Genomic DNA, 13,501 nt, shown 5'->3' with positions numbered 1-13,501 from the left:
GCGCCGGGCAGGGCGTTATCAGCTGCGGGGCCGCGGCGAGGGACGCGTGGCGGCAGCGGACGGCGCCGCCCGGTCCCGGACGGCCGCAGGCAGCGGCCGCGCGCGGGTTCCGAGCGCTCCGGGTCTCCGCCCCTGCCGCCGCGCCCCGGCCGCCGGGAGGCATGAGTCCGCGGCCGCAGCCCTAGCGCCCGCTCCTCCGCCCGGGCGGCCCGGCTGCGGGGACGGGTGCGCGCTGTAGGGTTGGGGGCCATGAAACCGAGTCCGGCCGGGACGGCGAGGGAGCTGGAGCCGCCGGCGCCGGTCCGGGGCGAGCAGCGCACGGCGGAGCCCGAGGGGCGCTGGCGGGAGAAGGGCGAGGCGGACACGGAGCGGCAGCGCACCCGCGAGCGGCAGGAGGCCACGCTGGCCGGGCTGGCGGAGCTGGAGTACCTGCGCCAGCGACAGGAGCTGCTGGTCCGGGGCGCCCTGCGCAGCTCTGGGGGCGCGGGGCCAGCTGCAGCCCGCGCCGGGGAGCTGCCGGGGGAGGCGGCGCAGCGCAGCCGCCTGGAGGAGAAGTTCTTGGAGGAGAACATCTTGCTGCTGCGGAAGCAATTGGTAGGTCGTGCCCGGAGGTGGGGCACGGCTGTCCCTGCAGACGGGCCGGGGTCGGGCAGGTGGCCTGCGGTGGGCGCTGGGGTGCCTCTGACTGGGGAAATCCTTTGGCTTCCCGGGACCCCCGCCCGGTGGCCCCCTGACCCGGGTTCCCGAGGGCGCCCGCGGCGCGTGGGCTGCCGACGCCCACGCGATCCCGGCGTGTGCCCGCTTTGTGTCAGGTAAAGGGCTGGCAACCCCGCGCGGACGGCCGGGCGGGGGTGGCTGCTCACCCCTCCTGCTCTGCCTTTGGAATTCTTGGAGTCTCCTGGTTGTTACCTTCAAACTCTCCAGTTAGACGAAAGCGTGCCCTCTCCCCGAAGGTTTGCAAAGCCTCGTTTAAAATAGCATTTCTTTGGGGAGCTTCTTGGCTTCATGGTCTCCCGCCGAGAGGGGACAAAAGCCGAGGAGGGGGCTTGTGGCGCGGTTGACTGTCCAATGCCGAATTTTACGATTACACGGAAGCGGCCGCGGGGAACCTGCCCCTCCCAAGGCTTTCCCCAGCCTGCCAGCTTTTGCCGGGGCTGCTGCTTAATTTAAGATAGAAGCCCTTTTGTATAAGGCGGCTAAAACCGATGCAAATGATGGAAATTTGGCTGGAGAAAGTGCCCCCTCCCCTCATATTTTATATGTACCGCTCGCTGTGACTTGAGGTGGAGGTGGGCGAAGAGAAAAACCTGCTCTCAGGGAGCACTTATCATTGGATTTGTGTCAGCGTCTCAGACATTCTCTGCCGTCTTCATTAATGGGGAAGAAAAAGAACTTCGGCGCTTAATGTATTGATGAACAGCTTTTGACCCAGCCTCAGAGTAATGGCGGCAGCTTTGTTTCGGTGACCTCAAAAATGTAGTTTTGAAAACAGGAGAAAAAAAAATCCTTATCTGACCATGTGATACTATCTGAAACTAGACGCATGCTAGATAATGTCCCTCCTACGATTACCAACAGTGATGCTGTGTGGTTATTTGTCAAGTGTTTTCTTGTATTATCTCTTTTCAGATAATTTGTCTCTTTTTTTGAGCATCAAAGTGCTTCGACTTGTTTGGTTCATTTTTTCTGAACTCATTCTAACAAACAAGCATGTTATGTCTCCAAGCTTTTTAAGTCAAAGAACAGACAGGAGGAGTAGATTCATATGCATCTGTTTTGTAAGGAGGTACAATATGTATATGGTGGTTTGTGCAATACCTCTGTTTTGGCATTTTGCTGTGTTTTTTGGTAGCAGACACTGATTTGAGCCAATTCTTGCTGGTTATGCCTGTCATTGACATTGTGTGCATTGTCTTATACAATAGCACCTTCTTGTCTTCATGAATCTCACAACTGTGAGTGGCGCATTCCTCTTGAGCCCTGGAGGGGAGCAAGGCAGCATGTCAGGAGAATTCCTGTCCACTCAGTGTTTGTGGTACTGTTTTCATTTGTAGACTTGGCATTTGTGATTTGAACCAGATGCCTTCTGAGTTTTGTTTTTTTGCTTCCCCAGCAATAGGAAGCACTAGGTGGCGGTGTGAGTTAGCACTACGGTCTGTCACCTTTGGAAACCCGAGCTGAGTTCAAATCTTGATGGACCTTCCCTTGAGGGTTTTGGATTCTGCCTGCTCACATTATACTTGGCACTGGCTGTTGGTATTAGTTTCTCACTTTCAAAGGCCCTAAGACTGATTAAACCCCACAAAGCAACTAATAGAAAACAAAACTCTGCAGGACATTTGGCCAGAAAATCTCACCTAAGTAAGATTATAGTGTATTGTAGGAAATCTGTTATACTCTGACAAATTAAAGAGTCTACAGTGAAGTACTGTTCTGTAAAAAGTGGCTGTACACAGAGGTTTTTTGAAAAATCTCAGTGGGTTTTTCTCATACTACCTATAAAAAGTAAGTTTATATATATATATATATATATATATATATATTAGTTGAAACTAAAAGCAAGTCTTGTTTTTATGAAGAAACTATATCACCACAAAATGTGAGAAAGTGGAATTCAACGTAGGACATATTCTTGAAGTTTTTCTTAATTTCAGGTCATCCAGTAAAAATTTTGGTTTTGGAAGACTTAGGGAACTCTTCAGATGGTAATTTGAATACATAGAGCCAGACTTTCTGGTTCTTTGTCACCAAAATGTGTTTGTTTTTCCTTTCTCCCTTTCTCCCTAATCAGAATTGTTTGAGGAGAAGAGATGCTGGTTTGTTGAACCAGTTGCAGGAACTCGACAAGCAGATAAGTGACCTGAGACTGGATGTGGAAAAGACATCTGAGGAACACCTGGAGACAGACAGCCGCCCCAGCTCAGGTGAGTGTGGCAGCACAAGGAGGAATTCTGCGGTCATGGGTTCTGCCTTGGCCCCCTGTGCTTAGCGTTCCCAGACCTGCAAATGGCAGTGGAGTTCGTTTCCAGTGCAGAGAGAATAAAACAAAACAAGAGAAGTCTACCATTCAGTTGCATAAGAGGGAAACAAAATCAGAAAACAGAATTTTTTTAAAATTTGTTTTGTTGAAGTATAGTTGATTTACAATGTTGTGTTAATTTCTACTGTACAGCAAAGTGATTCAGTTATATGTATATATACATTCTTTTTCATATTCTTTTCCATTATGGTTTATCACAGGATATTGAATATAGTTCCCTGTGCTATACAGTAGGACCTTATTGTTTATCCATTCTCTATATAATAGTTAGCATTTGCTAATCCCAAATTCCCAATCCATCCCTCCCCCACTCCCCTCCCCCTTGGCAACCACAAGTCTGTTCTCTATGTCTGTGAGGCTGTTTCTGTTTCGTAGATAAGTTCGTTAGACAACAAAATTTTTAATAATGAGATTGATCTGACTGAAGTCTCCTGAGTTTAAAAATAAAAGCTTCTATTCAGATTTCTGGAAGAGTGCTCCTCCTTTGAAACTTGAGAAAGTCAGAACTGGGCTAGAAAATTAGTCACACTTCAACTTCCTGAGACCACTTCAAAAGTGTGTTCTTTTTTTCTTTTAAACCATTTGGCTACTTAAATAGATTCGTTTTTCTCTTCAAGTTATTCTTTCTGAAATGTTCATGAAAAAGTTGAAGTTTGACAGATCTAAGTCTCTTTCCTTGCACATCTTTAAAGGTGGGGTCTCGGAGTAAGGTCAGTTTGAGAGTGAGGGTGCTCTCAGCTTTGAAACATACCCATAGTTATGGGCTTTTTGCCTTTTTCCAAAGATTGCTGGAAATGAAACCATAAAGTCAGGACACTAAATCTCGTGAACCAAAATTGGTGCCCCTCCCTCTCATATTCTCCCTTTCCTACCTTTTCTACATGATTACCCCTTTTCCTTTTAGGCACAAATGTGTGTTATTGCTTGATATGATCTTAATCCCAAATGGTGTTTTTTATTTGTAGGGTTTTATGAACTGAGTGATGGGGCTTCGGGATCCCTTTCCAATTCCTCGAACTCCGTCTTTAGTGAGTGTTTATCCACTTGTCATTCCAGCACCTGTTTTTGCAGCCCCTTGGAGGCAACCTTGACTATCTCAGATGGTTGCCCCAAATCTGCAGGTAAGACTCTTTACAATTGATAGACATTTTTAATTGGAAGGGGTCAAAGGTCTTTAAAGGTTGTCTAGCTTCTACTGATGAAAAACAAAGGCTCAGAGAATTTCATCAGCTTTCTGCATTTAGTGCCATAGTTGCATCTAGAATCAAGATCACCACTATTCCAGTCCTCTTTGGGTATCACCTGGCTTTATATTCTGATGATAGCAAGATGACTTAGTTTTAGAAATCCTGTCCCAATATTACAGTTCTTGAGCTCTGTTTTTGAGCTTTTGCTGTTCAGTTGTTTGCATTTTCTTTTCAAAATTACTTTGGATCTGTTTTCTTGTTCTGTTAATCATTTAAAGCTAAAGCTTACATTAAATGTGTATATATATATATATATATATATAAAATAAGATAAATATATCTGTCAGCCTGGCTAAGAGCTGCTTGGCACTTCTGGTAGCAGTGGCCCCTCCGTGTTCTCCAGAATGCCTTGCATGATGGCAGCTCTCTTCTTTTAGCAGGTGGATAGGGTGAGATCCCCTAGACCATGTTGCCCATTTTGGGCTATTCTTGCAGTGACCTCTAGAGAGAATCATGCCATTGTTGATACAGGAAGAGTTTCTGCATTTCCACCATGTGTCACACACTGCTGTGTGCTCTGCATACGTTTATCTGCGTTGAATCCTCCCGACAGTTCTTCAGGGTGCAAGTGTTGTTAGCTCCATTTTATGTATCAGAAAAATGAGGCCTGCTGAGGTTAGCTTAGGTGAGTTGCTTAAGGTTATATAGAGAGTAAGTGACAGAGGCAGGGTTCAAGCTCAGGACTATCTGCCAGGTCCATGTTTTTCCACCACACCAAGGGAATCCAGAAATTGTTCTGTTCAACCTTCTTAACGAACAGAGGAGGAATTTGGTTTCATATGCCTTTGTCAGAGGCTTCTCATTTGCTGAATGGCAGAGTTGTTGCTGAAACTCGGGACACCTTCCTTAGTTCTGCTTTAGTACGATTCCTCAGAAGATCAGAGAAAATATGCAAGTTAGAGGAGCTGTGGGTCCTGGCACAAGTCACTGCACCCTTGGTTTGTATGTGTTGTCCACTTGGGTAAAAGGTTGGATTTCTGTGGTCCAGGCAATGCAAACATAACACTAAACAACTGAGGCTGCTAATTGGCTGATGTCTTTGTACAGTGTGTGTTGTTAGCAGCAAACGATTGGTGAAGCACAAATCTGTGTTATCTAGAGTATCTGGGCCTCAAGTTCATTGGTAATTGCTCCCATTCACTCTGCAGATCTGGTTTCAGAGGGAAATTTTATAAACCTATTAAAGGTACTTCGGTATAGGTTTTCCTTAAAGACAGACTCCTGCTATCCCAAATGCCACATCTTCACATAATTGAGACAGTTGGGCTGGCCCTTGCCAGCTGGGATGCCTGTCTGTTTCCTTAACTTTATGGAGGAAAAAGAGATGAAAGATGTCGTTTAGGTTAATGTGGCTTAAAGTAAGACAAGGATAGGCCTTGGGGTAGTGAGGAGGGATGGGCAAGGATATTAGCTAGAGAGGTTTCCCCTTCTTACAACAAGTTATTTATTGGCAGTGGAGGTGGGATTGGGGACATGGCACTTTTATTTTACAATAATCTTTTGTTTACAAATGGATCATATCATTTCTGAGTCTAGACTGTATTCCCCCCTTCCCCGCCCCCCTCCCCCAACTGCTAATTATCATTGGAATTCGTGGAGCTTTCCTTTAAATTAACAGCGTAGAACCTAGCATGTAGTGCGTTTTCAATATTTGAGTGAATAAATATAATTATAATGGACAACAAATTAAATAGTGACAAAAACTTTGATTTTCTCTAACTAAAGGTCATTCAGGGGATTTGATATTTATAATGTATGCCAAGACGAGAGCAAAATCATTTAATTAAGCAAGAAAGCTTGATGTCATTGTATTTTGGCAGCTACATTTTTGAGATGTGGGAAATTTATTCATTAATACTACTACTCAGTCTTTTAAAACATCATCAAGAATTCCCTCCTGAAATATTGTACTTTATTTTTTAGTGTCACTATTGAAAACATAGGGTGATTATTATTTAAATTTAATTAGTCTCTATTGAAATTTGGTTACCCTGACCTTTCAATTGACAGTTATACTAGAACACATGTCATTAAGAATTAGGTCTAAAAAAAAAAATTAAAAATGAGGAGGAAGCCCATAGAGAGTATAGTTTATCTGAAGTATTTTAAAGGGAAACCAGGAATAGAACACAGAAGGGAGAGTGGCCTAGAGAAAGAACAACTCAAAAAACATTTATTTTTCCAGTTATAATGCAGTACATATTTACTGAAAATTTAGAAAATAGAAAATAAAGAAGAAAGTAAACATTACTTGCTTTCCCACCACATTGAGATGCTAGTGCTCTATTGGCATCTTGGTGTGCTTCATTTCAGGCTTTTTTCTTTGAATATATCCAGTCTTAATAAAACTATAATCAATAGTCTGTTATTATGATTTTCACTCCACTTTAAGGTGTTTTCCCCATATTATTCAATAGTTTGAAAGAATTTTTTTTTTTTTTGGCGGTACGCGGGCCTCTCACTGTTGTGGCCTCTCCCGTTGCGGAGCACAGGCTCTGGACGCGCAGGCTCAGCGGCCATGGCTCACGGACCCAGCCGCTCCACGGCACATGGGATCTTCCCGGACGGGGGCACGAACCCGCGTCCCCTGCATCGGCAGGCGGACTCTCAACCACTGCGCCGCCAGGGAAGCCCTGAAAGCATTTTTAATGACTGTATTTTCCTTCAGAGTTATAGCTTGTTAAAAATTCCTTTGTTAATTATTTTTTCCGTCACCCAGTAGTGTGAACTGTATGTGAAATAGTAGAATAGCTTGTGGAGTATTTGTTGATTCTTCGGCATTCTCCCTCTACCCATGAATTTGTCTTCGTAGAAACTGGCCAGAGGCGAGATGGTGCTGACCAATTCATTTCTTCAGAGTGTACCTTTAAAATGTTTTTCAGATCTCATAGGATGGTTGGAATATAAAGAAGGCCACTGTGGCAGTTGGCCGTTCCCCCTCCACATCACCGTCTAATTCCCTTGGTGTCATTGCAGATGTGAATCCCAAGTACCAGTGTGATCTGGTGTCTAAAAACGGGAATGATGTGTATCGCTACCCCAGTCCGCTTCATGCTGTGGCCGTGCAGAGCCCAATGTTCCTCCTTTGCCTGACCGGCAATCCCCTGAGGGAAGACGAGAGGCTCGGTGGCCATGCCAACGACATTTGTGTCGGATCTGAGCTGGATGCCGTCAAGACGGACACTTCCTTACCCTCTCCAAGCAGTTTGTGGTCTGCTCCCCATCCTTCATCGAGTAAGAAAATGGATGGTTACATTCTGAGCCTGGTCCAGAAAAAAACGCACCCTGTAAGGACCAACAAGCCGAGAACCAGTGTGAACGCTGACCCCACCAAGGGGCTTCTGAGGAATGGGAGCGTTTGTGTCAGAGTGACTGCGGCCGTCTCACAGGGCAACGGTGGGAACCTTAAGAATTCTAAACAGCTGCCTTTGCCCTCTGGCGGGGTCCCCTCTTTGGACAATGGGACGTTGTCCCCACTGAAACAGTGGTCAAAAGAATCAAAGCCAGAACCACTGGAAAGCAAGAGGTTGCCCGCGCCTGAGGGCATCTCCCCAGGCACTGCCACTGAACTTCCAGGTAAGCATCTGCCCAAAAATGCCAAGCCAGCCTCCCAGGAACTTGCTAGGTGTCCCCCTGCTGGGGTAGGGGAGTCTCCTAAGGAAAGCGGGCAGATCCCAGCTGCCTCCCCAAAAGAGAGCCCTGGGAAGGTCCCCGCCTCGCTGCAAGAGAACAAGGTGGTCCAGCCACTGAAAAAGGTGCCACAGAAAAACAGCCCGCCGGCTCTCCCTACGGCGGCGCCCCCTCCCGCCGCTTCCGCTCTGGTGTCTCCCGCTTTCCCAGTGGAAGAGCGGCCTGCCCTGGATTTCAGAAGCGAGGGCTCTTCTTCTCAGAGCCTGGAGGAAGGGCCTCTGGGGAAGGCGCCGCTGGTCCTGGCGCAGCCGCCCAGCGTCAGGCCACCCCGGGGTACACGGCCCGTGGCCACCCCGAGGGGCTCTGCCCTGAAGCCCCGGGCCCCGGCCGTCCACGGGCCGGAGAGCGCGCTGCCCGCCGTGAGGGAGAAAGGCCGGGCGGCCGGCAAGAAGTGTCGGTTCCCCGATGATGCGGATACAAATAAGAAACTCCGGAGAGCCCCGGCCAAGGGGCGGCGGGGCGGGGGCGGCCAGTCCGACGTGGGACCACCCAGCCGGCCGCTGGGGGCGGGCCACCGGGCGGGGAGCCGCGGGCACGGCCACGGCCACGGCCGGGAGGCGGTGGTGGCCAAGCCCAAGCACAAGCGCACCGACTCGCGGCGGTGGAGGTCGGCCGCCGAGGTGTCCTACGAGGAGGCGCTGCGGCGTGCGCGGCGGGGCCGCCGGGAGCCCACGGGGCTGTTCGCGGCCAGGCCGCTGCCCTACGCCAGCCCCTACGCCTACGCGGCCAGCGACTCCGAGTACTCGGCCGAGTGCGAGTCCCTGTTCCACTCCACCGTGCTGGACACCAGCGAGGACGAGCGCAGCAACTACACCACGAACTGCTTCGGCGACAGCGAGTCCAGTGTGAGCGAGGGCGAGTTCGTGGGCGACAGCACCAGCACTAGCGATTCCGAGGAGAGCGGAGGCTTGATTTGGTCCCAGTTTGTCCAGACCCTCCCTCTGCAGCCGGTCCCGGCCCCGGACCTTCGCCACAACCCCACCAAAACCTTCGTCAAAATTAAGGCTTCACACAACCTCAAGAAGAAAATCCTGCGCTTTCGGTCTGGCTCTTTGAAACTGATGACGACCGTTTGAGTAACGTCCTTGGTGTAGAAAGTGGGGTTTTTCTAGTTCCCGAAAAAACGGCGGCGTCTTACTGTTTTGTGCGTAATAATCCCATGGAATGCTTTCCTTTGGTTTAGATAAGACCGAGGTGAATTATGTCTCATCTTCGTCAAGTATGGACACTAGTGCCTAGTGCCTTTAGTAGAAGGTAAAGAATGTCTTTGCTGGTTAGAAGTGAATATTGAGTTTCTAATGGTGGTGATAGTGACTTTTGTGGTATCAGATGGTTTTTATTTGACATTTTGTGAGCATCTGTGAAGGCACAGGTTTTGATGGTCAAGTGTTAATGGGATGAGACCTTTTGATCTGGAGGTCAGGTGGATGGAATTTAGGACATACATTTGCTGCTTTGGTTCTTTAGGGCAGCGTCTCCATGAGGGTTTTCCTGTTGGGGGTATCACATACAATTGTGTGAGGTAGATACAAGGGGCAGTCATGGTTTTCTGTAGTTTTTTATATACTCTTCTTTTCTCGGATGTATTCCCATTCTGTATTCTCCTCAGAACTCTGGTTTACTGGACCCAGAACTTGAAGACCAGACCCTACATCCAGAGAGGTGACCTGGATAGGGAGGCTGGTAATACCTTAAAAGGATTCACTAAAACCTTTGCCACACTTGGTGCCTAGGCCCTGGTTACAGTAACCCCTTCTAGGGCCATTTACCCGACATTGATGCCTTTCTCCTCCTCCCTAATTTGCAGCAGATCCAACCATTCCTCCCTTGGAGACTTGCCTTTGGGATAACATTTTGGTCATCGGGTACAAAGAAATTCACTCCTAGTGAAATAACCCTTGGGTACGACTCCAAGCTCAGAACTGCTCGCGGGGCACTGTGCCACCTAAGCATTAGCCCAAACGTATTAGTGCAATCCAGTCCAGATCGGACCCCTGACCCTGTTTGGAAGGGCTTTTTAAAAAAAAATTTTTTTTTGGTAAACAGTATTGTGTAAAATTCCTTTTTTTATACCAGTATATGCATGTTTTGTGCATGAGTAGTATTTGTTTTGATATTCCTGTTGATGTTAAATGACTGTATGATATAAACAGTATGTGTTTTTATATATCTTTGTGTAAATTTAATATAACGCATTATATGCTGTAATAAACGATTTGTTTTACTGCTGTTAAGTTTGTTATTTGGGTATAAAACCAGATGTTTACACCTATAAATCTTGTGCTGATTATTGTGGGATTTATATTAGGCCTATTCTAGCATTAGAATATTATTTGCAATAATAATTAAGGCAGATTTTAGGAGTATTGGAATGGATGGTGAATAAACAAATGAGGAAAAGCAAGCTACTTCTTTAGAATGGTTAAGGTGCTTCTTTAAATTTTAAGGTACATTTGATCTCTTCTAAGGAAAATATTTCTGAGAAGACTTCCCCTCTCTCCCTCAACTTCTGAGTATGAAAAATTTTCAACATGGAAAAGTTGAAAGGATAGTACAATAAACAACTGTACAGCCACCACCTAGATTCAACAATTGTTAACATTTTGCCATGCTTGCTTTAACACTCTTTATGTATTGATATATATTAGATAAAACCATATTGCTGGTTTTGTGGGTCAAAGATTTTGGCAATCCTCCCTCTCCCCACCACGCTACTACATTATTTTAAAGTAAATTTCAGGCATCATGATATTTCATCTCTAAAAATTTAAGTATGTATTTCCGAAGAACAAGGAGATTCTCCTATATAATCACAACACCATGATCACACCTAAGGAAAATTGACAATAATTCTTATTATCATCAAAAATTTAATCTCTATTCAAATTTCCCAATTTGTTTCAAGAATTTTTTAGTAGCAGCTTCCCTGCTCCTCCCAACCAGGATTCAGTCAATGTTATATGTTGCATTTGGTTCTAGATCCCTAGTCTTTTAAGTCTGGAATAGCCTCTCCATATTTTTTTCAAATGACATTGGGTTTTTCAAGTCAGAGCAGTTGTCTTGTAGAAGGGCCCACATTCTGAATTTGGTTGTTTCTTTATGTTGTCTTCTAACATCTTCTAGTCCCTCTATTTCCTGTAAACTGTGAAGGCTTGATTGGATTCAGGTTAAACATTCTTGGCAAGAAGATTTCACTAGTGATCTTGTGTATTTTATTGCTTCACGTCAAGAAACAGAATATCAGGTTGCCCTACTATTACTGAATTTAAGAGTGATCCCTTTAAGAGTCAAGTCGGTGAGCAGAATTTTCTCCACTATAAAGGTTTTGTTTTTCCTCTTTGCAGATGGTTTAGTGTTTGTGGGTGACTCTTTGGTAGTGTGTGTGGATATCCTGTTCTTCATAACCTTCCACTTAATGGCTTTAGTTTACTTTGCTGATCCTTGCCTGAATCAGTTATTGCCTTGGGGATGCAAAATGGTTTTCTAAGTATCTTTTCTTCTTTTACTAGCTGACATTCTACAAAAAAAGAACTTTCCTTGTTTTTTTTCCCTTTCTCTTTTTAAAATATGATGATGGATTCGTGGATTTTTATTCATTTGATTCTTTACAATCACTTACGGTTATTGTTCTTTTTGATGCTCAACATGTCCCAAATTTGGCCAGTGGGAGGATACATTTCATTAAAAGGAGACTCTGGAATCAGCTCAGTCTCATAATTCATATATTTATTATGAGATGTACTGCATTAAAATGATTTTTTCACATGCTAAACTGCAATGCAACAAAAAATCCCTTATCTATCCATTTTTTTATTCTGTCTTGGAAATGATCTCTTTTCCTATATTTTATATCCCTCTTATCTCTAAGAAGGCTTTTAACTTTGAAACTATAGCAAATTATTTCTTCTATAAAACTGTATCTTTATCTTATAAGACTTCTTTTTCAACAAGACATCTTTTTTTTAACAAGACATCTCAGACAATTTTTGAAAATGTAGAGTTGCTAGTCTTTGCATATTCATATGTTTTTATATGCAATCATTCTTCTTTGACTAGAATTTCTTTGGTTACCTGATTAAATCTAAGCCAAGCACAAACAAGGGGATGATCTCTCCATGTTTTCTAATGGTGTGATCCAATCTCTTTGGAGGCAAGTTATAAAGTTTATTGTGTAAGGCAACTGGGACCTGCAGTCAGTTCTTGAATCATGTCCAAGTTGTTCTCAATAAGCATTATTCTCAGAAGGGGACGCTTCCTGAAAAACAGCTTCTGAATAATTACATGTTAGGTGACAGAATGCCAAAGGAAGAGAAGCATGAAAAACAGGATTTTTCAAAGAACTTTGGGTTTGTCCACCTCTGTCTATTGCTTGACTTCCCTGTAGCTAGCAGTTGTACCGCACTTGGAAAATTGGGTTTTGTCCATTATTTTCAATGACAGAATACCTGCTATTGTTGTTTCAAACGAAATGGCTCTTTAAAATATTTTCCTTTATTTAAATAAGTTACAAATACTCATTGTCAGAAAAGAAAAAGATATCAGATATATACACAGGTGTTTACACTCTTCTCTGTCGATCCTCCTCAAATCCTACTCTTCAGTAACGTTGGTGTATATGTTTCCATACTCTGTTATATGCACAAATATATAACCTTTATATTTTTTCTTCAAAACCAAGTCTCAGTTTATACGTATCATTCTGTAACTTGCTTCCTTCATTTCGTGAATATAATTCTTTCTTTGTAATGGGGTTCCAAGTATGTCCTTGGAAAATAGGCACCAGAGGAAAAAGGCATCAGATTTTATGGGGCTACTTTTTTGCTCTGCTTAGAAAAATTCTAATATTTAGCAACAGAAGTGTTACCTGAGTGCTATACTTTTGCACACATATTGCCTTTCTAGTTTTCTCACGTATTTTGTTATTTTGTATTGTGAGGTCACTTCAGTGGGGTATTATCGCGGGAATCCTGTGAGGCTTGATTAAGGCTTTTGCCATACCGAGGAGCTTTGTCTTTTTTTCTGTCAGGTGCCTCAGGGACATTTCCAGGCTGGACCACTTTTAAGTTCATTTCTCTGCTTTGAGGTTACCTGACTACAGAGGTAGTATAAATTCAAATCCTAAATCCACATGGAAGTTACATGTTCTCAGAGGAGACCTTTCCCAAGGTGGAAGAGCTTCCTTATTTTCATCCTGGGCCAAGAAGTGAATTTCTTTTTTTTGGACCAGCCCTTCACTGAGGGTGTAGTGCTTCTGTGCCTGTAGGAATATGGGGAAGTCTCAGTCCCAAATCCCACCCTCGGAGAGCCAAGTCCTTGTCCTTGTGTGCCTTGCTTTAGGGACCAGAAACTTCTCCTTCTACTCTCCAAAAAGGTAGAACAAACTTGGGTTCATTTCTAGTGAAGTCAAATACACTTAATGAGGATGTTTGTTAATAGTTTACCCATCATTTCCAAGTGTTTTACAGTGAAACGATTAGGTTGTCTATCTATCAAAAGGCTGGAAACAGAAACCATAGCGCTACCC

At 44.7% G+C, this 13,501-nt stretch overlaps 1 protein-coding gene across 1 annotated transcript; it reads left to right on the top strand.

The window, feature by feature from the left end:
- Positions 1-40: 40 nt before the first annotated feature.
- Positions 41-10,253, top strand: DACT1 (dishevelled binding antagonist of beta catenin 1). The gene is made up of 4 exons (XM_067734605.1): positions 41-594; positions 2,792-2,924; positions 4,006-4,161; positions 7,264-10,253. The coding sequence occupies exons 1-4, from the start codon at positions 250-252 to the stop codon at positions 9,051-9,053; spliced, it is 2,424 nt and encodes an 807-aa protein (XP_067590706.1). The 5' UTR covers positions 41-249; the 3' UTR covers positions 9,054-10,253.
- Positions 10,254-13,501: the final 3,248 nt, after the last annotated feature.

The sequence above is a fragment of the Pseudorca crassidens genome, chromosome 1, assembly GCF_039906515.1.
Source record: "Pseudorca crassidens isolate mPseCra1 chromosome 1, mPseCra1.hap1, whole genome shotgun sequence".
In the NCBI taxonomy this organism is placed as follows: Eukaryota; Metazoa; Chordata; class Mammalia; order Artiodactyla; family Delphinidae; genus Pseudorca; species Pseudorca crassidens.
Note: the sequence above shows the minus strand (reverse complement) of the source record. Positions and strands in the feature narration are given on the sequence as shown.

Coding starts and splice junctions, on each gene's coding strand:
- DACT1 (XM_067734605.1), top strand. CDS start 250: ATGAAACCGAGTCCGGCCGGGACGGCGAGGGAGCTGGAGCCGCCGGCG. Junction 595..2,791: donor TGCTGCTGCGGAAGCAATTG/GTAGGTCGTGCC, acceptor CTCCCTAATCAG/AATTGTTTGAGGAGAAGAGA. Junction 4,162..7,263: donor TGGTTGCCCCAAATCTGCAG/GTAAGACTCTTT, acceptor GTGTCATTGCAG/ATGTGAATCCCAAGTACCAG.